Source organism: Lampris incognitus, chromosome 9, assembly GCF_029633865.1.
Source record: "Lampris incognitus isolate fLamInc1 chromosome 9, fLamInc1.hap2, whole genome shotgun sequence".
NCBI classification, from domain to species: Eukaryota; Metazoa; Chordata; class Actinopteri; order Lampriformes; family Lampridae; genus Lampris; species Lampris incognitus.
The window spans coordinates 15,448,209-15,475,905 of NC_079219.1; the positions used below are offsets into that span (position 1 = coordinate 15,448,209).

At 41.7% G+C, this 27,697-nt stretch overlaps 1 protein-coding gene across 1 annotated transcript; it reads left to right on the top strand.

Moving 5' to 3' along the window:
• Positions 1 to 4,004: 4,004 nt before the first annotated feature.
• On the top strand, positions 4,005 to 27,361 carry ctnnb1 (catenin (cadherin-associated protein), beta 1). Its single transcript, XM_056285564.1, has 17 exons — positions 4,005 to 4,149; positions 13,302 to 13,352; positions 13,982 to 14,206; positions 14,641 to 14,894; positions 17,641 to 17,879; positions 19,903 to 20,104; positions 20,543 to 20,687; positions 20,998 to 21,101; positions 21,296 to 21,430; positions 21,675 to 21,878; positions 22,800 to 22,958; positions 23,148 to 23,267; positions 24,056 to 24,206; positions 24,584 to 24,705; positions 24,996 to 25,056; positions 26,010 to 26,266; positions 26,572 to 27,361. The coding sequence occupies exons 2-16, from the start codon at positions 13,340 to 13,342 to the stop codon at positions 26,222 to 26,224; spliced, it is 2,349 nt and encodes a 782-aa protein (XP_056141539.1). The 5' UTR covers positions 4,005 to 4,149; positions 13,302 to 13,339; the 3' UTR covers positions 26,225 to 26,266; positions 26,572 to 27,361.
• Positions 27,362 to 27,697: the final 336 nt, after the last annotated feature.

Below are 27,697 nucleotides of genomic sequence, written 5' to 3' on the forward strand. Positions count from 1 at the left end.
TTCTGAGCACAGCGGTGCAACATGCATCAGGGTATACCAGCAACATGCCAACCCGTGTTATAGCCATATGTAATTATGGATTTGTGTTTGGCAGGAGCGCCCCGGGATCAGAACAAATCAGACTTTTAACCTGATGTATGTTGGAACAGGTTTTCTACGGTAAACCCAACACCAAGAGACTGGGATAATTTGACCATGGTGCTCATTTACAGAAAGTATCCTACTTTTTATCCCATCAGGAAATTATGAAAGCACTGTGAAGATCAATAGCAAGAAAAAACACACTGTAACATGATATTATAGTTATACTATATACATCATATATATTATGCTATGCTCCCAAAGTCGTTTCTTTTAATGCATAACGTTGTCTGCTGTTTGCATTAAACTAATTGTGTTTCGGGGTCATGGTGTGTCAGATTTTGTGCCTCTCATTTGCTGAGAAGAGGAGAAATAGCAGTCGACAAATCAAAAGATACTAAGTTTGTGTTGTATGTGACCTCCCTCTCTGTGGACTAGTAATATGAGCTGTACACAATTTTGCACAGATTGAAGACTTGAGCCCCGCCCCCTAGTCCCCCCCCACCATATTCCCTCCTTCCCATGAAGGGTCTGTTACACTAGACACTATGAGGGACCAGTGTGCAGTATGGGAGACAGCCACTTGTCTTCCACCAGCATCAAGCTTGCAGCTGCATCGTTGCCACAATTTGTATCTTCCACATACACGTGACATGGAAGTCATATAAATCCAGCAGAGACAGAGAAGCAAATATCGAAACACAAGGGGGAGATTTCAAAATTGAAAATTTTTTTTAAAATAAAACATCAATAAAATGTACAGATGAACCCCCCATGGTTCTGAGCTGTTCTTTGCATGATCAGACGTGAGTTGATGCTGTGGATGAACACCATTTCCTGAAGATCTGCTGAGCTCTGTGACAGCCTGTTGGCTATCACAACAGTTTCATCCGCCGGACACACACACACACACACACACACACACACACACACAAACACACACACACACACACACACACACACACACACACACACACACACACACACACACACACACACACACACACTGCAAATATGATGCTCAACACACACGGCAGAATCCAAAACCGATAATAACAGAACAGTGTAGTCTGTGATAAGGATCTGGTCATGTTTTTATGGTATTAAGGCCCGTTCCATAACTGCAGTATGGCACCCTCTGCTGAAACATGTCAACCCATTACTGTTCATGGAGTGCTTCAGATGACTGATTCATTTTTCACAGTAAAATGTATTGTTTCAGAGATAAGAATCGACAGCACATGGCCGAGATTTGTTTACGTCTGTAATTTGTGTAAACAGTGGACTACAACAGACCCTTACTTTAAGTTGTTATTGGTTAGAAATATTTCCTTATAGCTTACTCTCTGATGTCAAGTACAACATTTATAAATACAGCCAAAAGGTTTTGGGTGGTCGAATAAATTTTATGCTATACCTTTAATTTTCCACCCATTTTCTATGCAGCTGACGTCCTCTGTTATGTCTTCAGATCAACTAGAATAAACCATGAGCTGCAGACGGTGATCACCACACCATCCAAGTGTATTAACAATGTCAGGAAACATTTTAGTGTCAGGGGGTTGGGTTTCCAAATCTTTCAAAGCACCTATTTTCATTTAAGTAATCCCAAACTCAACAGGATTGCAAAACTGTGTAAACGTGAACTGGAAACATGAAGACCAATATTGACTTCAGGGTGCATAACTCTGTTTCACAAATAAAAAGATGTACTACCTAAAATTTGTTTGGGTGGACTTGTCCTCCACAATATTTCAAATTTTTTAGCCACTGCCATTGTGCACTTTACCTTTCAATTTGCATGCAAGTGACAGGGAACTGTTTTTTTTTTAGCCCCTTAGTAATTGCACATTCAGGATGAAAGTTTTTACTCCCAGCAGATGACCTTGCAAAGGAGGGACATGGGTCTGTACATCAGCGCTGCCCAGTGTGACCACCACTACAGCCTTTCAGTCATCCACCGCCTCACGAGAGCAGTTGGGGGGTGGGGGCCGGGGGTCCTGGCTCAGGTGCAATTTGAAGAGTCAACATAAGAGAGGAGAACATATCACATTCTTTGTTTTGTTTTGTTTGTTTTTGTTCAACCATATCTTGGCAGGAATCCTGAGGAAGTCAAAAGAGGAGCCTTTTGTTGAAGCGCTTACTCCCTTGGCTGCAACAGCATGGACAAATGGGGCGAAGATTGACGCAACCCAGTTGATGAGTCAATCTCCTTTGCGACTCAAAGTGTCAAGGGTATGAAAAAGGAAAAGAAAGATATGAAACAACTGCACTATCAGTTGTGGAGAAACGTGTTTCACCCACTCCAGGAATATATTTACTGCACAATGATTTCATACCTGTTTGGTTATATCATCATGTACCTGTCAAACCAAATGACCGCACAGGAATAGTGCCATTTAATTTCACAAATCATGCCTATGGAGTAAAGTGACAGACAGTGGTAATTCTCACTGAGCCATGAAACCCATTTATAATGTTAGAATCAATTACTATCAGTCACTGTAATTGTCCATGTCGCGGTCTGGTGATAGAGACCGAAGTCACTGCAGCTGATGGACCAAGAATATTGCCCATATTGGTAATGTTGACTTTACTGTCCCACTTCATATCTGTAATGACTTAGTTTGGCTCCCGGTGTTTGATTCATAGGAAATGAAGGTTCATTATTGACCTGCAGACTAAGGGGATGAGGGGAATTTTTGTTTGCACCAAATCAAATGCACGACCCCTGCTAGCTATATAATTTCAGGCAATGTTATCTTCACAGTTTGTATGAGGATTTGTATGGAGTGTTTATGTGAGGATTGAGGGTGAGAGAAAATTTACCTGTTTACGTGTTTCTTTTAGTGGTCTAAATCTGAAGGGGTCGCCCACTTACCACATACCTATCTGATATTTATAGTGCATGTTAATGCCAGAAAAAAGAGAGTCAACTCTGGTATAATCATTAGGTAATAGCTCTAGGTAACATCAGATAACATATCAACGAGCCAAATGAAAACTTTGCTGAGATTCAAGAGCAAACCTTTCTCCCTTTGAAGACTTCAGCAAAAACCAATGGATCCCCATTTGAACAGCTACTGGAGGATCTAAGTGAGCCTTCTCTGCTGTGCATTTGGGTAATTTCATTGGCTTTCATTAATCAAATAAAAAAGATTCTTAATGGTCCAAGTTTACATTTTGTGTGTAAGGAAAATACATGTATATTTATGCAATAAAAAGTGATTTATATGAACTCAGATTAATTCCGGATTAAAGTATGTGAAGAGCATTCTGGTGTGGTAATAATGGACCTGACAAATCGTCCTTTCAGAACAAGTGAAGAATTCATTTGACTGCAGAACACAAATGCCTGAAGTTCAACCAACAAGATTTCTGCAGAGACCAACTACACTGAGCGCTGTTTCTGCGTCCGCGGCGCTGGCTTTGCAAAAGGATGAGAATGAGGGTGTCCACTAAAAGCAGACGAGATGCGGGTTTTATTCATAATGTACATTCCCAATGATTAACTTGCACTTCATTTTACAACGAGTTTTGGGGATGATATGAGGTGAGCTCGTTGCGTCCATTCTTGACTCAAGTGTGTGCAAAAAAAAGAGGACCCGAGCAATTTAAAGAATCGGATTTTCCTTTACCATTTGACCGGAACCTCTTTCAATAGTGTATTCATACGCACGTCGAAGCCATTGGTTTTGAGCTAGCCTGATTGTATTGTCGCAATTCATATTCACCATAGACCCATATACATCTATTGATTGGTACTTTTGTATTTCAAGATATGAAAAGTAACAAATGAAACTTATATGTGATTCCGTGTCTACTTTATGCCCGTGTACGGCAGGATATATGACCATCGGAGGCGTTCTCCGGTCTATAAATTGGCGCCGCCATCTTAAATTCCCAGACTCTCCTATTCCAGCAAAGTCAGAACATACTGGCTGCTGAGGGAGTGGACGAGAGCTCCACACCGACGCTTGTCTGCGCATTTCCCCGACTTTCCCCCCATCCTGTACTGGCTTTATTATCCGATTTCCGAGTGGACGGACCTGAACTTTTTTGACAAGGGTAGGCTTCAAGATTCAAACTGTTGGCTATCCTCATTCTCTCCCCTTTTTCATATCCAACTGTATACGAGGAACGGAACCCCGTTGTTGTTATGTATGTGTGTGTGTGTATGTGTATATGAGGTGGGCTGGAGATGCTGCCGCCGCTGCCGCCGCCGCTGCCAGAAAACTAGCCGGTTCACGGCAAACATTTTGAGGATAAGCCACGGCTGCCGGCTTGTGCCAGCCGTACCTATTTCACCGACAGTTGTGATTGCGTCGTTCGGTTCACGATATTGTGTCATTCTCCCTGTTGGTAGCGGATGTTTTGGTGGGTTGAGCGTTGTTCCCTCGGTTTCTTCGGAAACCTCAGTGTGTGATTTTTCTTTTAGAAAGAAAGAAATAACGCCGTCGTTCATGTGTATCCTCGTTAGAAACGGCGGTGTTGGCTAACGACAGCTAACCTGGCAGCTAGTTAGTCCGCGTTACCGCCGGGCTGCTCTCGCTGCCGACCACATTCCACTTCTCTGACTCGTGTTTGTCTTGACTCGAGTTTCGCCTTTTGCTCGGTTGTTGTTGTTGCAGCTGGTTCGATCGTTTGGGTTGGTTTGGGGGGGGGAGAGCCTGCTAACTGTATTTTCAAAACGATATCGTGAACGGATTGTTTTGATGTAAATAGTGGTGTTAAAGTCTTAAGTTGTGAAACGGATGCCGTGACGTGACTTTTGATAATGGTAGGTTGTACCCCGCGTTTAAACAAACGCCGGACCGAGTCCCGAGCGCAGATTAAATGGGTTAAGACTTGCAGTTCTGTTTTGGATTTTTCCTTTTTGCGTTTTTTTGTTTGGTAACAAGGTTGTGTTGTGCTTTCCTTTCTTCCACTTGTCCTTTTGAACAAAGACCGACAAATTCCTCTTGGCCGCTGTGCTTTGGGAGGAAGACGAGGAGGAGCCAGTGTGTGAAATTCGAGTCAGTGGTGTCGGAGTAGGAAAGTCGGGGCCAGCAGCTGGAGAAAGGGGAGGTGTGTGTGTGTGTGCGTGTGTGTGTTGGGGGCTAGTTATTTGAGAGGTTTCTTGATCGCAAGGCTTTTTTTTGGTGTTACTATATGGAATTTGTCAAGCTTGTTTCTACTCTTCTTACATCCTCTGGTCTCTTTTACAGCAATTATTTTATTTGTATGTGTTTTTTTGGGGGGGGGGCGGCGGCAGCATCTGACCACGGGAAAGTCTTTGCGCTTTGTCGCCTGTTCTCAATCCCTGCCAACAGTAACAAAGAAGCCCCACACGCTATCAAAATGTCAAGAAGATGAACGTGTTTGTATTATGTGCATTTCTTTTTTTGCGTTGACACAGTTGTTTTTAAACCCTCACCATGCTGAGGTAATATGGTTGAGATTAGACATTTCACTTCCAACTCCCATTTCGTGTTGAGTGTGGGAGCGTTTCATACGGAGCTGCCTAATGCGTTTCACTACTGTGTTGTATTTGGAGCGGACACTTCAGGCATCCTCCGGACGTGGCCGGTCTGAGCTTGTCGGTGATGTTAACGTCTCTAGTGGACCCAGATGTTGTGCTTGTAGCAAGCATCACAAACATGGCAAATACAAAAAAAGAAGAAGAAGTTATTGTGGTCGGGGACTAGATCAAGTGTATCGAAGACAACAGGGTGACCAACAAGTCTAAATATTGATTGTGAACTCGATCGGGATAACTAATATTCAGATGCGCTGCTTTGCCGTACAGCCCGCCAATCAGAAATGGTGGTTGTTGGGTCACGATGTCACGGCGTGTGTGTGTTTCCGTGTTGTGATCATCGGGTCGGGGATTTCACAGGAAGCTCACGAGATGCTTATTTGATTGACGTAGATAACACTACTCGGAACGGTGTAGGGATTTAGGGGCCAACATAGCCAAGACTTGAGTAATGGTCGGATTTTAAATTATTTAGAGTACCGTCAAATCTCCCTCACTGTTAAATAAATCTCTAAACTTGTATTTTTTTCATACGCCAATGTTTAAATGGTTTTAGTCGTAACTCGTCGCCTGGTCGATAACGCACTGCGGGAGGCTCCGTGTTGAACTTTAACCCCGTGGTGGACTTAAAACTAAACACAGCAGCCAACAAGAGAGAGGAACAGGATGTTAGGAGTGTCTAGAAAAGTGTAAATTTAGCAAAGGAAACAGTCGACTGTGTTAGGAGACGGTGATACGTGCCAAGTATGAGGGCTCAGTTATACGTGTCGGCAGGAGGGGAGGACACATAACCCCCCTTTCATGGAGCAGCGTTAAATGTCAGGCTAACGAGCCAGTCTCGTCCTGACAATAGGCTTTTCGCAATACTTAAAATTTGCTTAATTTCTAACCCGTCGACTCTCGGGTCCTCTCGTATATTACACACTGTTTCCTAGAGCTCCCGTTTCATTTGTTTGTTTGTTTTTTCTTCCATTGACTCCCACAGTGCTGCATGCGAGGCTTGAACATCGCAGCAGCTGCAGACGTTGAGCTCATTGTTGCCAGCCAGCAGTGTGAGCTGCTGACCCTGCACATCATGTTGCCACTACTGCAGCCTGTGGCAGCATGTGTCTGGCTGCCTGTGCCGATAATACTGCTCGTTATGGTCGTTAATGCATAGGGGCATAGTTGCTAGTACTGACATGAGACCCACCCGAGGGATTCAGTCAGTGGGAGTTGACTGCTCATGTAGCTCAGGCAGACTTGGCTCGTTTGAAATTCTATTCTGAATGAATAGTTGCACAAGTTTTTTTTCTTTCTCCTTGTTGTAAACACAGTCATTGTTTAAGCCCCTCTAATGCTGCAACAATCTTAGTAGACTTTGTGACCTTTGTTAGAGTCTATAGAATTACATATCATATGCTGACTTAAAGCTGAAAAAGATGTTGGTTTCGCACCGATGTTAGCATTTTAGGTGAATGGTATGGCACGCCTGACATCGATTCGTTTCATATAGGGCTGGCTGATGTGGACAAAGTCAAATGGCATGCTGTTTTTGGACCAAATACCTGGATATTGATATTGGGATGATATTGTGGGGATGACTATAACCACCTTCACAAAACATACTCAATCAGGTTTTTGATAAATAATCATTAGTAATGCCTATATAATAACTAAGTGGATAAAGGCAAATAGAACAGCAAGAACAGTCTGGTAAGTTCAGAAAATTGCATCGCTTTACTGTAATGCAGCCTTTAAAACAAGGAAAAGACACTTATGCCATATTACGATATCCAAAACCCTAGACGATATATCTAGTCTCCTATCCTGATATCGATATAATATCAATATATTGCCCAGCTCTAGATAATCTTAAAATGGTCTGTAAATTTTGGACAGGGGAGATCAGTTCTAGTTCAAATGAGCAATTCTACTTAAAAACCATTGCTCTCAATACAGACTTGGCCCTCTCATGCTGCCGTAAAGCAATGTAAATCAAAAGCAGTAGAGGAGAGAGAGGTATAGGTTTTAGTCAGAGCAGTCACTTTTGGTCAGAGCAGTCACTTTTCAGTAGCCACTGTGTAGCTGCATTGCTAGTTGTTTTGCTCCCAGCCCTCCCACCCCAGATGAGCTGGAGTTTGAATCCAGTTAATCCACTTCGTTTGTCCCGAGGTGGTTGCAGCAAATTCCTGCTCTGTATAAAGATGTTGTTTCTCAGCATTGACACTTCTGTATTGTGCTAACCCGTCCCTCCCATTTACTTGCTAATTAGCTGTTCGTCCATATTTTCCCTATAGTCTGTCTGGATTGATTTTGATTGGGCTACTGCAGCATCAGTCTCCTCTACACGGCGGCATTAGTCCACTGTATTTACATGATGAGGATAGGTGACTTTGTTCAACTTGTATCCCCCCAAATCCTATTCTATGTTGTCTGAATTGTTTCCACGAACATCCAGTCAAATCTATCATTTACACACAAAAAACTTTGACCAGACTTCTGGGGGAAGGGCTATGAGCATATCCCAGCATATATTATTTTGTGTATCCAGGGGCAGAGAAATGTAACTAACTATTCCAGTTCACCCAGCAGGAGCAGCAAGCCTGTCATTTGACTGTGGCTGCTGGCTTGGGGCTTTGGTGCCGTGGTTATACTCTGTACAGCTGTGGACTTCAGACAGCTCTGCACTGGCATGCTGCCTTTTCCTGGTTCACATTTGCCTTGTCTTCCGTGTGTGTGTGTGTGTGTGTGTGTGTGTGTGTGTGTGTGTGTGTTGACATGTTTAATTTGCTCAGAGGTTTAGCTTTTATTTTTAAATTCACATAAGGTTTTTTTTACATACCAGAAATTTACTTGGATCACTGCTGTCATGTAACAGTAAGACATTCTAAAAAAATCCCAACAGTAATATCAATTTTATATATTAGAAATGGGTTTATTTGTGTATCAAATATTGTCAGTGTATATAGGAGGTCAGATGACTCACATTTCTTTTCAGTCGATGTGGTGGTATTGGTCCTGGTGTGTGTGTCCGTGCCACCAAACTCACTTGGGTTACCTAGCTAAGTATGGCTGCATGAGGCTTCCCTCACCATTTCCACTCCTATGAACACATACCGCATAGCTAAATACAGCCATATGGCTCTAATGACTGTTGTGTCTTAGTCATTAGTCAGCTAGTTTCAGGTCTCTCGCTCTCTCACTGAAGGCTGCATAGTGATATATGGCTACTATATGTGTGCCAGGCGTGGCTTTTTTTCTTCTTCACAACCTAAACACGTGTGGTTTTCACATCTGGCTTCAAAAGAAACCTTCAGTTTAAGAGATTTTTGTGGTGTGGCTGCTAGCCTAAAATCAGTGAGCACTTTAGCTGAAGATTTTTATTTTTCGTAAACTGCAAGAACCCTGGCTGTGGGCTTAGTTTATGCCTGCCTTCTGTGTGAATTGGAAACTGGCTTGTGCCCGTTAATCCATCAAAAAAAGTTTTCATTGACCTGAGGTCTCTAAGGCCAGATGTAAATAGAATTTTTCTGGTTTAAATGGGGGGGGGGGGAGCTTTGTAGCATGCATTGATTGTATGTTTCATTTGTACACTGACTTAGTATGAGCATATGGCTCCCATTATGACCAGGCTAGGTTATGTTGGGCTAAGATGGGAGGATAGCGTGTGAACAGTGAATGAGGGTTGGTGTGTTTGTGGTTAGAAGCAGCAGTTTTGGAGCCTGACTCAAGACTGTGTTTTAATGATGCACTGTGAGCTGGGGCGGTGTGTGGGTGCAGGGGAGGAAGAGGAGAGAAGCAATTCAGAGCTTCAGTTTAGTTGGTGCTTGTGTGTATGTAAACACAACTTTGGATCACCATTTGATTTCAGACTCCTACTGGGTCATGTCGTGTCAGAACCAGTTGAGGTTGTCTGCTAGCTGCCTGTATTTCTAAGATTTGTGTCGGCTGTGTGTGTGTGTGTGTGTGTGTGTGTGTTTTTTTTTATGAACTTGCAATTTTTTTCTTCCTTTCAGAATGGTCTGATAAAGTTTATTTGTAGAACGCTTTCTGAAACTTTGAGAGCAGTAAAAGTAGAGACTCATTAAAGCTGCAGTCCTGATAATTGACATATTTAACCTACTGACACTTAGGATCATTATGGAAACGGCATTGGTATTTGTCTGCTGTTAGTCAGAGATCCATTTGAAATTAAATGGTAGCCAGTGCTGTTGTGAAAGCATCTTTCCCACCACCAATCAAAAACATGGTTGAGTTTTGCTTGTTGAAGCTGTGGTATCTGTTTCTGGAGGTCTTCTTCAAAAAAACCTCACTTCTTAAAACTCCACTACTTGCCTTAATCCACCATATTTAGCTGCTATGGTGAAGAAGTAAAATGCTAAGAACTGTTGTCAGTGTTCCTTGGAAAGGCCTATCTCACAGTAACACTGAAAAAAGAAAATACAAAGGCATTCAAGATTTTGATAATCATGGATTAGCTGTTGTCCTAAATATGCCAGTGAAGCATTTTTTCAAAGAAAATTGTTTGCATGTAAATCTTGGTGGTTTTAGCTTTAACAGTGTCCAACATTTATTAATCTAAAATGATGTGGAAAGGGAATACGCTGAGCAAAGCCATTGGTAAAATATTTGGTAAGACTTGTTCTATAGAAAGATTTTTGTAAGATATGTTTTAAGAAGGGATAACAGATTTTATCCGTCCTTAGCAGCTTGTGTAGGGTATTCCAAATCCCCTGGGCCTGCACACTCAAATGCCCAATCAAATTTGAGATTTAATCTGTATTTTTGGTTGGCCAGTCCTGGAACGTCTTGTACAAGTATATCAGGCTGTTGTCTGGTCCGTAAGGAGTTAGGGCAGTTAAGTGTTTAGTAAAGTAGAAAATACTGTCACCTTTTACCTTCTTGGTGGTCATCAGAGAAATAATGATGGCGGTCGTTTCGTTTCTCTGGGATCCAAAAGGAACATTTTCTGATTCCTGGAATTTAATTTTTGAAACTCTGTTTCCATTCACTTAATGGATTTTTTTTTACAGTATTCATTGCTTTTTATATGATTTATTAGCCTAGGCCTTTATATCAAGTCAAACTTGTATTGACTGTAAGGGACACTGATAATTATATTGATATGTTTGTATGATGAAAGGCTAAAATTGTTAAAGATAAAAAGAAGAAGTACACTGGTCCAAAAATTTCAATTACAGTGGCTGCTTGCTGAATTGGATTATATTTCAGAATTGGTATTAAGCCATCTCTGCTGCTCTGGTTTTATGATGCCTTACTTATTTTCTATCAAACCGCTTGACTTTGCTGTAGGTACATGTTGTGGTTAGAAAATCAGCAGTCAAGCTGTCTCGCTGGGATTTTTTTTTTCTCTTCTATGTCTTGGTTCACCATATGCTGTGCTTTGTCTGGTGCAGTTGGGGGCACTTGATGTCATTAAAACTGCTCTCATTTGGGTATAAAACTGCCATCTTTGTAAAAAAAAAAAAACAACCTCTGGGTGCACAGTGGTTGGGGCTTGGGCTTTGTTGGGAGAATGAGCTAAAGTGGGAGAAGGGTCATGAAACAGAAATGAAAGGACGGAGTGGCTGACGCAGACTATAACGGGGTCTGCGGTATAAGTGAAGTGGTGTGTCCCAGGTCTCAATTTTCAATGGTTTTGTTCTTCACTGGGTTGGTTCACTACAGAAATCCGTCACTTGTCTCAACACTGAGTTAATTGTGTATAAATTCATCCAATGCTGCCCTTATTTCTCCCCTGCATTCCTCTTTTCATATCTATACTAGAGAAGTGCACTCAGTAGAGTGCAGATCTCCGCTAGACATGTGTATCTCCCCTGCTCAGTTGTTCGAACTTGACGACTCACCACCCCTTTTTTCACCTACTGGGAGAAGGGATGTACACAATATATACATGCACAGATAGAAAAAACAGCGTTTTTCCCGCCATTGTAAGACTTATGTGCAGTGCCCAAGTTGATGGAATGGGAAATATGTGATGTTCAAGCTAAACAATCTACCTAATAAAAGCGTTTTGCCTGTCAGTCTGTGGATGCGCAGCCTCCTAGGTAGACCCTTGCATGAAAGAGAGCAAGTCTGACATGAAATGACAGATCAGGCTATCATGATTTCTTAGCCCTTATTAAAAGATTTTAAATGTGTTTAACCATTGCGGTTTTCATGATATAAAATGAATCAAGGTGAATGGCTGCTCTGCTGATTGACTTTGATCCATATAACGGTAAGAAAACATAGCTCAGCCATGGGAAATGTTTTATTGTAGCTACTGAGATGATTTCCAGCTATGATTGTGATTAATCCTACTCTTGAAATTTGTATTTTTGAATAAGTGAATAAGCCAAATTACCATATTTCCTTGACTACAAGTCGCACCAGAGTATAAAAAAATGTGTTGTTGTGAAGAAAAAAACAAGTTGCTTTGGTTTGTAAGTCGAATTTATATGGTGGTGCCATAGAGATTGAATGAGTAGAATGGATATTCATATTCATATCAACATAGCAGGATGGTCAGAGTGGCAGCCATTTTTATTTGAACTGCCATTGCAAAGAACTGTGACCGCTACAGCTGGCAGATTTCCGTATAAACTGACTTGTGGCAACTTGCGGACTCACTGAAGTGAGGTTTTGCAGTAATGACCAAGCGAGCAGTGGCGTAGTACGAACATTTATGGGCGACGACAGAAAGCAGCGTCGGTCAACTGAGCTATCCAGTGAATGGAGAGAAGAAGCAGCGATAGCGAGAACCAATGTTTTTCAAAGGTTTTGAATCGCTGCAACCACGAGACGTTCTTCATCATACAGTCATTACTGTGCACAAAAGAATTTAGGCTGATAGGTCCTGTAGTTTGCGAGATTTGTCGCGAACAGACATACCAAACGCATATTCCCCTCCTGGCTACTGCCTGGCGGAGATAATAACATGCTCTAACCTGTCCATTGGGTGGCAAAACATTTTTAAGAGATGTATTTTCAAGAAGCATTTGACTCAATTCTCAGTCTTGAGATATAAAATTGATTGCAGCATTTCGTTTAATTTACTTTTTCCCGTTACATCCATATTTGTACACACACACACACACACACACACACGTATGTTTCAGTCATATCCCTGTATCTTGGGCAGCCATTAAAACTGCCTCTTTTCTTTCAGTTTTCCCCCTAAATTAATCCTCTCTCTCTCTCCTGCCACTGTTGGTGTTTACTTTCCCGCAGAGTGAGGTTGTGGTTTCAGCTTCAAAGCCAGCGCTGTAATATTTCTACCCCCTCTCCCTCCTTCTCCCTCTCTCCTCTCTTCTCAGTTTTTCCTCCTATTACTCCCTTCCTCTCCTCTCCCCCCCTGTTCCTCACCCAACTAGTTGCCAGCTACTCCACTTAATGGTGGCTTTGTGTATGCGCTGCTGGTATGTGTATGCCTGACTGAAGAGATGTGGAGGGGGTGATGAGAGAAATGAAGGGGGTGGGGGGCAAGACACTGGCTGACTTCAGGGTCCTTTTCTTTTCCTTTGGAGCAAACTCTTCCATTCATCTTGAGTCTTTTTTTCTTTTTCTTTTTGCATTTGCCCCAAATGTCTACTGCATTTGGTGTTCTAATCACATCCCTGATGTTTGTCTGGAGGAATGAATGGAGGGTGGAATGATGAAGGGAGAGGTGAGCAGAGCAGGTTGACTGACACTGCCCTGTCCTTTGTGTGTCTTTCAGATCAGGAAGCTGTGCAGGCTGTGGTTTGAGAAAGGAACATGGCTTCCCAGGGTGAGTCTATTCTGCACACACACACACCTTATATTCACCATTCTGCTCTCCAGCAATGCTCTATACAGTCTTTCCCCACAACCCTCTGCATTGACTTGCAGCCAATTTTTTTTACTTTTTTTTTTTTTACTTTGCAGAAGCCCAGCAACATCTTTTCTCCCTGGGTAGATTTATGCAGTCATTACAACACAGTAAATTTGATATTGATTTCAAGTTGAGACCTGGAGTGAGTGGGGGGGAAAAATCACACAGAACTCGGAAGACGTCCTTTATCAATTGATCACAAGCTTTCTCATTAAACTTTGACCATTCCACATGGAAATCGGTAAAGAAAGAATGGACCCATATGACCTATTGGTGCAAAAAGTGTTCCATTTGTTGTATTAAATAGTGCTTTACTGTTCATCACTGATATCAATTACATTGGCACAACTTGTATGCTAAAGCACAGCACAGTTCCTTCCAGTGGCTATACAAGGGGATTCTTTCCTTCATAGAATACAAAATGACTAACAGACAGATTCTAAAAAACCCACAAAATTTCTTATTTTTTCTATTGATCCTTTTTTCAGTGTTTTTCATTTAGAATCTTTTTTTTTTTTTTTTTTTTTTTACATTAATGTCTCCAGCTGATCTGATGGAGCTAGACATGGCTATGGAGCCAGACCGCAAGGCAGCCGTCAGTCACTGGCAGCAACAGTCCTACCTGGATTCAGGCATCCATTCTGGGGCCACCACTACTGCGCCTTCCCTGAGTGGAAAGGGCAACCCTGAGGATGAGGACGTTGATAACCAGGTCCTATATGAATGGGAGCAGGGCTTCAACCAGAACTTCTCCCAAGAACAAGTACAAGGTGAGAAATATTACTACAGCAAGAATCTAAGCCTTGGTGCATTCTGTTCATGTCAACTCCAGTAAGCCCACCAGCTCCTATAAAGTGGTTTGGGATTTAATTCAGAGATTCTGCTGGAAAAGACTACTGTGTAAATATGCACAAATGTTACTGTTACCTGCTTAAAATCCATTAAGTTCTGTAAAAGCACAGGCAGTTTGGACACTCTGAATGACATGGTCAGTGCTCACTGAGGTTATATGCAAAGAAAAGATACAAAACATCTTACTTGACATGCAATAGTTTCACCTCATCTAGTAGCCTCTTCTGCAGCCTTGTCTTGGGTTAAATGCATATAATGAATTTAATTGTATCTATGTACACTTGACAAAAATGTATCTTCTTCTGTTCTTCTATCCCTGTATTGAAAATGACCATCAATCCCTATTCTCCAGACATAGACGGTCAATATGCCATGACACGTGCTCAACGCGTGCGTGCAGCCATGTTCCCAGAGACCCTGGAGGAAGGCATGCAGATCCCCTCCACCCAGTATGATGGTGCCCATCCCACCAACGTTCAGAGGCTGGCAGAGCCCTCACAGATGCTCAAACACGCCGTGGTCAATCTCATCAACTATCAAGATGATGCCGAGTTGGCCACCAGAGCCATACCAGAACTCACCAAACTACTTAATGATGAGGACCAGGTAAGGAGTGGACCAGTCAACAAACATGCATTATTTGCCTAGTAGTCACGTAGGATGATACCAAAATTGTTTCCTATCTGAGGTCTGTGGAGCTTCAAAGCAAGAAGTTCAGTAGAAGCGGGTGATGTCGGTGTGAGCTGTCATCATACCTGAAATTAGTCGAGCGCATGACGCTGGTGCTCGCCTGTTTTATCTTACTGTCAAGCGTACTCATGGAGATACATAATTCAGTCACAAAAACTAAAGCCCGACCGATAAGTTGGCATGCCGATATTATCGGCCAACACGAGTTAATTACAGATAAATCGGTATCGGCATTTATAATGGCCGATAAATGACAGTTAAAAAAGAAACGAAAGATGAGCCTTCAACCATGTTGAGTGTTGTCGTTGCATAGTTTGCAACTGGCTAGATTGGATCAGCTGGAGTGACACTGTTGTGAACTCTGCCTCTGATTGGTTAAAGTTGGGGTCAGCCAATTGGAGGCATACGAATGCTTTCGTCACGTGGAAGTTGGATCTAACGTTGGTTTCTCGATTGGAGCAGAGCTTCCCTCCCGCTGATCCAATCTAGCACCAACCTTTGTAACTCCACTGTTGGCAACACACGTGTTTGAAATAGAGTACCCGATGACGGCGATCATCTGTGTTCATGGTAAGTTGATAATTGTTAGGTGAAATACATTACTTAAAGAATAATAATAATAAATATCCCCCATCACATCTCCTCTTAGCCCTAAATAAGCAACAATCATGTCAGCCATGCCTGGTTTTGCTGCGGTAACATGAAAGCTGGTACTGCCAGTCAAAAATTACATTTAATGTTACGATAGTTAAGTGGTGTAGGCTGAGCTGTTGACAAACTTGATTGTAAGTTTATTTTTTGAAATAGGTTGGTAGTTCTAGCGAGTAAACAAACCATGGTCCTATCGTTTCTCCCTTGTCACTTCTAAAAATTCCCTGTCAACGTTGCTTATAGCAGCTTATAATGCTGTTCGTTGCTAAATTAGGTTACCTACAAAGCTAGCTAATGCCATGTTTGACAGTGCGAGACTGCTAACATTAAAGTGTGGTTAAACTATAGCGTTTGATTTATTCTGCCTAAATGAAGCAATGGTAACTATATCTGCGACTCGCATGTCTGTTAGTCGGTTCATTGTAAATTATTGAAGGGGTCACGTAAATAAACATGAGCTGAACAAGTAGCTAACATATCTAGTATCTAACATAGCCAGTTATCTAGTGTCTCTTTACCTCTCCTGTCTACCCTCTTCTGTGTCGAGTGAGAGGGTGTTCAGCACCATAGGCAGAATTTATGAAGAGAATGCAGAGAAGCTTTGCTTCACATATTGCAACTTGCCCCTGTTGGATTGGAAGCATTGAGGACTGAGGAATTGATGTTCTTTACTACTGCTGAACCTCACAGGACACTACCGCATTTACTGTATATAGTTTATTTGCCAAGTATTTGTTAAACATTTTATAGATGGCATGTTGTGTTCATTTTCACCTGTATTTTTCTCAAGAATAATATATTTGTGCTTTTTTTAATTTATAGTGTCTCTTTGATGTTCATATGGCACACACATGCATAGTATGTTCATTAGTAGTAGTGCACTATAGTTTATAATGGATCTGATATTTTTTAAACTTTTTGTATTTTATACATTTGACTCTTATTTATCAAAACTTCCATATATTTTATTGTACTTTTGTTCAAAGTACTATTTATGACAACAAAACAAGTTTATTTTTAAACTGCATTATGTCATGTTATCTTGGTGAGGATTCTTAAATAACTACACAACAAATGCTAGGGAAAATCTTGGTTCATGTTATGTGCCTATGAAAAAAAATGATAGGTCAGTATTGGATTTTTCTGTCCTCAAATATCGAAATCAGTGGCAGTCTTAAAAATCTATTTTCGGTAGGGCTCTATCATAAACACATAATTTCATCAGTTTGTCTTGTACTGGTATAGCTTCTATAGAGATTTTGTTAATCTAAGAGTGAAGTTAATAGCACTGTAGCTATGCTAAGTTATGTGTTGTTTCCAGTTGGGCAGTAAAGCAAACCGAGGTTTTGTTTCCAGGGGCGGGCGCAGGGAGCCTAGGTTGGGCATACCAGAGCCATGTCAAAAGTCAAACTGCTCATTTGATGACAATCTAGGAGCAGTAACAAGGGGAGGCCTTGTTTTCCCACAGTCCTTTGCCTTTAGATAGAGAGGACTCTGATCATGTGATTTGACCCAACAATAAATGTTATACCATACTGCCAAATGAAGACCAGCATTACGTTATATGTGTTGCCATTCTTAAGTATTAGCGCTGACTACAAATAAGTATCAGTGCCCTCCATTGTATCTCCATTTTTAGAGGCCCAACACTTTAAAAGTCAGCTGGTGTTGACCTTTGTTATGAAATAACAGTGGTGGTTCACAAGTGTGCTGCTGTGGTTTCTATATGGTTGCTGCTCAAATACAGCTGTCATTGAAGTGTAACGGCTACAGTGTTCTTGGGCTCGTAGTGTTGTATGGAAATATGAATGCCTTTCATAGAACTTAAATAGTTAATATGCCTGACACTAAACTACAGTGACCAACTACTTATGACTCGTCATTAATTACTGACGGTTGAAAATTGTGGCGCAAAAGAAATTTGTGATGGCAATTCAGCCCCTTGAAACCCCCAGGGTAGATAGTTCACCACTATGTGCGATGTCATTCTCTCTACTTTACCCTCTCCCAGGTTGTAGTGAACAAGGCAGCGGTGATGGTCCACCAGCTGTCAAAGAAAGAGGCTTCCCGCCATGCCATCATGCGCTCCCCTCAGATGGTGTCTGCAATTGTCCGGACCATGCAAAACACAAACGATGTGGAAACGGCTCGTTGCACTGCAGGGACACTGCACAACTTGTCACATCACAGAGAGGGACTACTGGCCATCTTCAAGTCTGGAGGAATACCAGCCCTAGTTAAGATGCTGGGGTAAGCAAGAAGGGGATGTTCCATTTACACATTTACATTTACTTATTCAATAGACAGTTATCCAGAGCGATACACAAGAGGGTCAGCAATTAACCGATAAATTAGAACGTTACTAACCAGCATCAGCAAGAACTACATAGTAGTCATAGCACAGAGAGCATATCATAGCCAAGACGGCATGTCAGGTCAAGCGTATATAGTTTAGGTTTTCTTTAGACCATGAATCAACAAGTGAGGAGGAGGAAAATCAAAGTACAAAGATGTACATTGCTACAAGTAAGACATGGGCCAAATTATGCTGTCATGTGCAAGTAGAAGAAAAGGGCTCAATAGTAGACACCAATGGTATTTTAAAGCTGAAATTGGCTAATTTTTCTCCATTAATGATAAATGTTATCCATCTGGACCATGCAGTCAAGTTATATAATACCATACTAACTGATGTCTTTACCATGGTTGGAGACACTCTGCAGTGTACGTATATCGCTGTTGAAATTTTTGGACTGGGTTGCAAGAACATTGGTGCAGCGGCAAACGTATGTATTAGAAACGACTCCAGCAGGAAGAATCGCTGAAATATGATGTAGATGTGGCAGTTCATCTGTTAAGACAAGTTTGATGAAATTTGTAATGCATTAGCTTCGGTCTTAGAATCCCATTTTTACAAGGGTGGGAAGTGCTACTGCTGAGCTGACAGCACACAAGCGACAATAGCTGCTCTACTTTGTAGTCAGAAAATCAGTTGCAATAGGTACATTTCTTGCTTCCTCTTACATTGAACTATATCAGAACACTGCTATACTTTAATATTGATTGCCTGGCTAACAGAAACGCCACATCCTAATCAAATTTGAAATAGATAAAATAACTTATCAATGAGGAAAAATCACGAATTTCAGCTTTAATTAAGTACGGGCACAATAATAAAAGCCAAGTGCCGATTCATATTAATCGAAATTTTTCCCCAGAGATCATAGAAGGATTTAGGTAGGCCTGGAAGAGGAATGTTTTTAGGCCTTGAAGTAAGTGAGTCAGTAGTTCTGAAGGAGACTAGGAGTTTGTTCCACCAGGTGAATGAAAAGTTTTGTCACTTTGGTAAAGGGAACAGATAGTAGCCTACGAACGGTACAATGAGGAGGGTGAGCAGGAGTGTACATGCCTAAATGGTTTGCAGGTTAGTCAGTGCAGTTCCTTAAACTGCCTGAAACTCCAGCATCAAGGTTTAAAACTTTATGTGGGCACCAACAGGTAGCCAGTGATATGTGAATTGATGTATAGATGAATGGACATGAAGTGAAGCAGAGCATGAGAGCGATTTTCCTCAGGGAAAGAGGGAAGGAGTTGTGTCGAAGAGATGAGATGCTTCCTAGCAGATGCAAAATGTCTGACAAATGAGGCTTCTTTGTACTCTAGTTGAGTTCTTCACATTGCTCAGTTATCACAAGACCTCCAGCTCTAAGTCTTTTTCAGTTAAGTAATCTACAGACACAAAACATTCCCGCTGCCCTTGATCAAAAATAGCTGTTCTAATAATTTCATTTTTGTCTTCCACTATTTTGTTTTCTGCAATTCAACAATTCTCCAGCCCTGCACCAGAAAAGAAAGTATCTCTCATCTCCAGGTTATACTGTGGGTCAATGCAGTGGAGTATTTGGAACACTGGCCTAATCACACAAGGGGGAAGGGTTTGATTAACCATAATATGCATTGACAATGTGTGGCGGACACCCTTAAGTGAGATAAATTGTCATTATTCAGCGTCAGAAATGGCCACACAGCAAACAAAATAAATGAATGACAATTAATGTGCTGTCAAATCTCTTGAGCAGAAGCCTAGTGCATGCTACGATTGAAATGTGCCAAAAGTTTTGGCTGTTAACTGCACAGACCTGTGAATGTGGGAAAGGATATGGAGAGGGGAAATGATTAGTAGTCTTCTGAACTTAACATCTAGCTCTAACTGTATACTCTGGCTCCTAGAATATACAACCCTATTTATATTCTGTATGTGTGGATTTTATAGTTCGCCAGTGGATTCTGTTCTGTTCTATGCCATCACCACCCTCCACAATCTGCTGCTGCACCAAGAAGGGGCCAAGATGGCTGTCCGTTTAGCAGGGGGGCTCCAGAAAATGGTGGCTCTGCTCAATAAGACCAATGTCAAGTTCTTGGCCATCACTACTGACTGTCTCCAAATACTGGCTTATGGAAACCAAGAGAGCAAGGTGAGAATTGGGGGTGAAGAAATAGAATGAGGGAGGCTGACAGAGGGGTCTGGGTATTGAAACCAGTAGGGCATGTTTGAGATGGATGTTACCATATTACTCTGCCCTCCTAACAGATCATCAAAGTCATGTAATTGTCCCAAACATTGCGAGATTATAGACGCATGCTGTTTCCTGTTTAGTATCATGTAGCCTTGGTGGTTAAGCTGTTTTCATACCATCTTTGTTTCAGTTTAATTCCACTGTAAATTTTGTGCAGTTATCTATGGTTAACATTTGGTAACTATGGTGTCTTTGGTATCTATAGTCAAAAGTCAGAACACAGTTGGTGTTTTGGCAACGATTACCATCTGATACTTTCAGCCCTAAGGCCTTGATGAGCTTTAAGACTTAAACACACTTAACCCCCCCCCTTTTAATCCCCCCCCCCCTTTCTAGTTGATAATCTTGGCCAGTGGAGGGCCTCAGGCCTTGGTCAACATTATGAGGACTTACACCTATGAGAAGCTCTTGTGGACTACCAGTAGAGTTCTCAAAGTTTTGTCTGTCTGCTCCAGCAACAAGCCTGCCATCGTAGAGGCTGGTATGTTGGATCTCTTAACTCTACGGACATTTTAGGCTTTACTTCAGCATATGAACAGTACTCTTCAAAATATGCAATCCACAGGTGTTTGTTGTGGTCCAAATACTGGTACATCCCAAACACAACCCCTTTATTCTGGGCATACAAAATATTTGGACCTCCTGCCATTGCTTATGTTTTATGTACCCATAATTTTTCCTCTTCAGAGATTTGTCAAACAACAAGAAATTCAGATTATTATTAAACATTTTCCACATACATTGAATATTCTTTTTCCTCTCTTAATGCTTTTTGTATGTGTTCCTTGCAGGAGGTATGCAGGCATTGGGACTCCACCTAACAGACCCAAGTCAGAGATTGGTCCAGAATTGTCTCTGGACTCTCAGGAACCTGTCAGATGCTGCCACCAAACAGGTGAGGGTGGAGAGCATGTCCCAGCATCCTTTTGATCAGCATGAGAATTGTCCTCAGCTTATCCAAAAGGGAAGACTGCTTTTCAGCTGCATCACCACAAACTCAAAAAGAGACCCTCCTTGGCATAGACCAAGGGAACCTGGATAACTACTTGTCCTTTCTTAATTGTCCCCTTTTTTATTTATTTCTTTTAGGAGGGTATGGAAGGACTCTTAGGAACTTTGGTCCAGCTGCTTGGCAGTGATGACATCAATGTGGTGACCTGTGCTGCCGGCATTTTGTCTAATCTGACCTGTAACAACTATAAGAACAAGATGATGGTCTGCCAGGTTAGTGTGTTCATGGGTAGTTGCTCAGAAGGATATTTAAAAACATTTCATAAGAAGAAAATTGTTGGCTGTAATACATTTCTAATTAAATATTTGTCTGGGTACTGGCATGAAACTTAAAAGCTTACCTGTCTTAAAGGAAAACATTTTCCTATTTACTTTTTGCTTCTATTTAAAAATTAATGATGATTAAAAACAGTAGTTAATCATGTATCCATCTGTCAAACCATCCACGCACGTCTAGGTTGGAGGTATTGAGGCCTTGGTTCGCACAGTACTCCGTGCCGGAGACAGAGAGGACATCACTGAACCAGCCATTTGTGCGCTGCGTCACCTCACATCTCGTCACCAGGATGCTGAGATGGCTCAGAATGCTGTCAGACTTCACTATGGCCTACCAGTGGTGGTCAAATTACTGCATCCACCTTCACATTGGCCACTTATTAAGGTATGCACCCACCCTCATACTGGCCTATTGTCAAAGTTAACGCTAAGAAATGTGAACATTCCTCTAACCTCCACTCGTTCCCGATGGGGAAATTTAACAGCATGAACTGCATCATCTTCTTCTTGTTTTAAGTCCTTGCTGATGTATGCTCTATTGCTTATTGATTGTTGATTGCACTCGTGTTTTTTACTGCTTTGTTGTTCATTGTATTTGATGTAAAGTGTCCTTGAGTGTTATGAAAGGCGCCTTTAGATAAAATGCATTATTATTATTGTCATTATATTTGACCGAGGGGGGTAAGTCTCTTAATCCTGCCACACTTTTTGGTGGGTGATCTTTTGTTTCCATTGAACATCAGCTTTGCTAGGCCCCATTTTTAAGCTAAACAAACTAGTCCAAATTTGCATCATTTATTTCTGAATAATCAAGATAGTGGTACCCTTTTAATCCGCAGTAGTAGTTAATTTCTGCATGGCCCTGAGAGAATGTTCTGTCACACCCAAGAAACCATTCCCATACTGCTGGATAAGCCTGAATATCAAAAAAAGTATCAAAAGTCCTAAAATGTAGCAAATGAGCTTGATAATTTCCAGGGATGTGAAAATGTGGAAATAAAAAGCTTAGTTATCCTGTCTTGTTCAGTTGTGCCAAACCAACAAAAACCTAGATGTACCTTAACTGTAACAGAGTTTTTACTAATGTAATTTGAATTCTCATATGAGTTTGTGTTTTGTAAATCATGCGTCTTAAGAGTAGTATTTTGTTTCACAGGGAAAGTTCACATTTAAATTACTGTAAGTGCACTGGTGTTTGGAAAAAAATGTTATTTTCATCTGTAGCCTTTAATCGGATGCCACTAATTTCAAATTTAAATGTTGAGTGTTAATGTCTTTAATTTGAGCCCTCTGTCCCATCTATCAGGCTACGGTGGGTTTGATCCGAAACTTGGCGCTTTGCCCGGCCAACCATGCCCCACTGAGAGAGCAGGGTGCCATCCCCAGATTGGTACAGCTCCTGGTCAGAGCACATCAAGACACACAGAGACGCACAAGCATGGGTGGTACACAGCAACAGTTTGTGGTAAGAACAAGCTCACACCTCTTGACCTATAACCCTACACGCATACACGCACAAACAGACACGCTGGTACGTTTTGGTAGACAAGGGCCAACATGTCATAGTTCCACCTTGTCCAGTTACGTCAATATAGCAAGGTGTAGGAGCTTTCCACCTGGTGCTCACATTACAACTGACTAACTCTATCATTAGGAGGGTGTTCGCATGGAGGAGATCGTGGAGGGCTGCACAGGAGCACTTCACATCCTGGCCAGAGATGTTCACAACAGAATAGTCATCAGAGGACTCAACACCATTCCACTCTTTGTACAGGTAAAAAAAAAAAAAGAAGCTTTTACCTAATGTCTCTTTTTTCATTATTTTTACCCTTGCACACAATTAAGGTGGTCATTTTGTCTTCCTGTCCTATGGCTTCCTTTTCCTTTATTTTAAACTTTGGCTAAGCCTTGACACTGCTTTTTTTCCTTCACTGCATATTTTAATTCTTTTGCCTATGTTCTCTGCTACTCTCATTAAGTGGATCTACTGCTGTCTTAAGTCCCCTCTTGACAAAGGTTTCACCTGGGGTTGTAAGAAGTTATTATTGCCTTTCAGTAGCGTTGTTAAGAAAAGAGCCAAACATTTAACACAAGATTATCATATTTGATTTTTATCAGAGGAGCCCACAGATTAGATTTATCTAATTTCTGTGAACCATTACAGGTAAAATAGGTAATGCTCTATATACTTGATTCTAATAGATGATTTTCAAAGTAAACGCCACAATCTACCTGGATGTGGTACTCATCCTCCTTTGAATTAGATTCATTAGATTCTCAAAAGCTATTGATACATTGGGGAATAGTCTTGGCTGGAGTTCATTTCACTTGGGTAGAGAGAAAATTGATAGTTGATGGTTATGTTTATAAAAGTGTTGGGTACTCTCAGTAAAATTACAAAAAAAACAAACCTCCCCTGTTTATAATAATGGCATCTACAAAGGCTGTAGTGTGACTTGCTCCTCTTTCTGTTTGTTGTATTACTTGCAGACAACGTTCAGCAATAAGATTTTGTGAGTCGTGATACATATCCTAACCTCCTGTGTTTGTTTTGTTCTCTAGCTGTTGTATTCTCCCATTGAGAACATCCAGCGTGTAGCAGCCGGTGTTCTGTGTGAGCTGGCTCAGGATAAGGAGGCAGCTGAAGCTATTGAGGCTGAAGGCGCCACAGCCCCACTCACAGAGCTGCTGCACAGCCGCAATGAGGGAGTGGGTAAGTATACGCAAACACACAGCTCCCTTACCTACCGCCATCTATCATTTAAACTAATGGCTTGTTCCATCCAAACAATTTAATGGTCACATAGGCATTCCAACAATTCTTCACAAATGCTGATCAAAGTCTGTTACACAGGCACTTGGAAAACCTTTGAGATAACATGAGCTTTTGTTTAAGAGCCACTGTTTCTCAGAAGGGCATTTACAGGCATTTAAGTTATTTACAGCGATTATGGTGAATTCAGTGATGCCCATGTAGGCCACATAACTGTCATTGCCATTATCAGAGTAAAGGCTGTATCAACTGTTTTCCTTGTAGTCACATTTTAATACAAAACTTTTTCACTTATTTATTATTGTCTGTCTTTCCAGCTACCTATGCTGCAGCAGTGTTGTTCCGTATGTCAGAGGACAAGCCCCAGGACTACAAAAAACGTCTTTCTGTAGAACTCACCAGCTCTCTCTTCAGAACAGAACCCATGGCCTGGAATGAGGTATATACATAGAGGCACTCCCACTCATGCACTCGATTTTAGTATCGTCCCCATCCTCAGCATGTGTGTACAAAACCTCCCTTGCATCTGTTCATTTTCACTTCTTTTGATTAGACTCCCCTTGTTTTATACTCGTAGATGCATAGTCCAAATAGACCTAAAGGTCAGTCTGAGTTTATAGTGTTGCACTTTCATATTACTCATGAGCCGTCAAAAATATTGACTGGTACAATAGCCCGACATGATTTGTTTCAATCACTTCTTGCTCATGTCTCCATTTTCATTTTCAGACTGGAGAGCTGGGCTTGGACATTGGGGCTCAGGGAGAGCCTCTGGGCTATAGACAGGAAGGTAAGTTTCCACCGCTGCCTGGCTAGTAGGCTCACAGGACAAACACAAACGGGATAATGTCACAAGGAGCCAGAATTGTTGAGCTACAACCCATGAACATTTTAAGATTGTCATACCAGGTAGCTAAAGCGTGCCACTAAAAATCACCACCCTGTCAGTTCTGGCCTCTTGTGGTGACATTATCCTGGCCTGTTGAGCTTTTCCAAACCAAAGAGTTGAACCACCTCCCACTACCCCTTAATAAGTTGGTATACAACTAGATACAATTTCTACAGACTAGTGCATGGGGAATTAACCAATCCTCATCCCTGCTGAGGTTGTGATAGTCAGGACATTTATTGAGGCTGTATAGCAGTACATGTATTCTTCAAACGGTTATGGGGATTGACTGTGGCCTGGTTATTGCCATTTGATGACTCTGAGTGGCTAAAAAAAAACAGTTATTACTGATAGTTGGCAAAATTTATCATTTTATAGTTTCAGTGTTACCAATGTATGCTGACCTTAGAATAAAGTGGGTCATAAGGGAAGAGGTTTGTTGGTTCATTTTGGTTTGCTCTGCTCTCCATTTCCTCCGGCACATTCAACTGGTATTAATGTAAAAGGAGCAACTTGGCTGTTGCTTCAGGCCACAAGACATGTTTCTGTGGGAACAATCAACTCTGTAGACGGCCTGTCACCTGCATGTTGTAACAGAGCTGTGGATTTAGGCCAAGATTAATAACCAAGGCAGAGTTGGAAAAGATTGCTTTCTCTCACTTTTGGACAAAGTGTGTTCATAGTGAGGTTGTGGTCCACTACTGGAGGATGGAAAGGAGGTTGTAATGTTTTGCTGTGAAGTGTTAAGTTGGAATGATCCATACTACTGTGTGACCGCTTGGGTTGTTAACATGCTTTCTAACAAACTGCTCTGCTTCCCCTTGCCTCCCTTCACCTCTCCCCTGCTATCCCAGACCCTAGCTACCGTTCCTTCCATTCAGGAGGTTATGGAGGGGACTCAATGGGTATGGAGCCCATGATGGACCATGATCTGGCTGGGGGTCACCACCCTGGCCAGGACTACCCCCCTGTAGAGGGGCTGCCTGACCTGGGCCACACCCAGGACCTGATAGACGGCCTGCCGCCTGGTGACTCCAACCAACTGGCTTGGTTTGATACTGACCTGTAAATACCAAGAAGATGACCAACATTACACTACACTTTCTACTAGGTAAGATGAAAGTCATTCCATCTCTTGGATCAGATGTATGAGAAGGAATATAATGGAGCACTTGAGACATGAGAGGGTCTTACTGACTGGATACACTGGGAGGGATGGATTTACCCTGGCTGCTGCATGCTGTGACCGCTACTTAATTGGAATGGAGTGTTGTGGTTTGTGTGTGATCTTATTAGTTTTTTTTATCTGTGTGTGTGGCCCAACACTAAAGCCAATTTCTCCTTTGTTGTTTTTTTCTTCCTTCTCTTCCCTCATCCTTGTTTCTCCCTTTCATTCTCAATCCCTCCTCTGCTCAGCTGTATCATGTGATCTGGATGAACCTGCATTGTGATTCGCCCATATGGAGGAGGCGGGGTTTCAGAAAGTGCCTGAAGAAGACTCGACAACAAGCAAGAGTTTCCTGTCTATGGGAACTCCATGGGGACATATTAGAATAAAGTGCAGTGCGGTTCTGTTCTGGTATCTCGGCCAACAGTGGGCTGACTTCAAATCCTGACACGACGGTTAGATCTCAAAAGGGTTTTTGAAATTCAACCTTTTGTCTTTTTTTAAACTTTTTATTTACTTTTTATTCCGATTTTCTTTAAAGTCTGTAATGGTACCGATTGATTCTAGCTTGCTTTATGATTATTCTGAATTATGATACTCATCTCTTGTTTTTGCAGTCCCTTGTATTTTAAGTCTCTCTGGTAGTGTTGAGTTTTCTAGTGGTAATGCTCCATCCAAGTAAAGAATTTGATCACATTTTAAATGGTGTCCAAACACTAAAAAGTTAATCAGTTGAATTGTATTCTGATGCTCAAGTGTATCATTGTGTAGCTTTTGTATAAAAAAAAAAAAAACATGAATTGGAAATAATGGTCCAAATATTGAGCTATTTTCTTGCTTTAAAGTTGGACACCGAAGTGTCTCTGCTGTTCCAAAGGGGGTTAGCTGACCTAGCTGGATGGGTGTGGCTGTAGATGACGGGCAGTGGGTGGAAGAATGATCTTACTGGTCTGCTGTTACAACGGGGAGGGTTTAGTGGGAGGAGCTGGTTGCTGTAGCCTGCTGTGTTCTGAAACAATAAAATGGACTGTCATTTCACCTGGATGCCTCCGTCTCATTTCACCTGCACCTTAACACACAGGAGACAAGTATGCACAACAGTGGAAAATCTCACCATGACTTAAGAGTAAACTCATTGATAAAGATTAAATCTGAGTCACACAAGTTACGTGATAAAATATATTAGGTATGGCTATCAGTGACATTTTACATTTTGCATCAGACAAAGGCATGTTAAAATAGCGGATATGCACTCTACTTGGCGGCACGGTGGCCCAGTTGGTAGTGCTGTCGCCTCAGCAAGAAGATCCTGGGTTCGAACCCGAGGGTTGTCCAACCTTGGGAGTCATCCTCTGTGTGGAGTTTACACGTTCT

Excerpts from the sequence above, each read along its gene's own strand:
- ctnnb1 (XM_056285564.1), top strand. Across the intron at positions 20,105-20,542 it reads ATGGAAACCAAGAGAGCAAG|TTGATAATCTTGGCCAGTGG; the intron begins GTGAGAATTGGG and ends CCCCCTTTCTAG. Across the intron at positions 20,688-20,997 it reads GCCTGCCATCGTAGAGGCTG|GAGGTATGCAGGCATTGGGA; the intron begins GTATGTTGGATC and ends TGTTCCTTGCAG.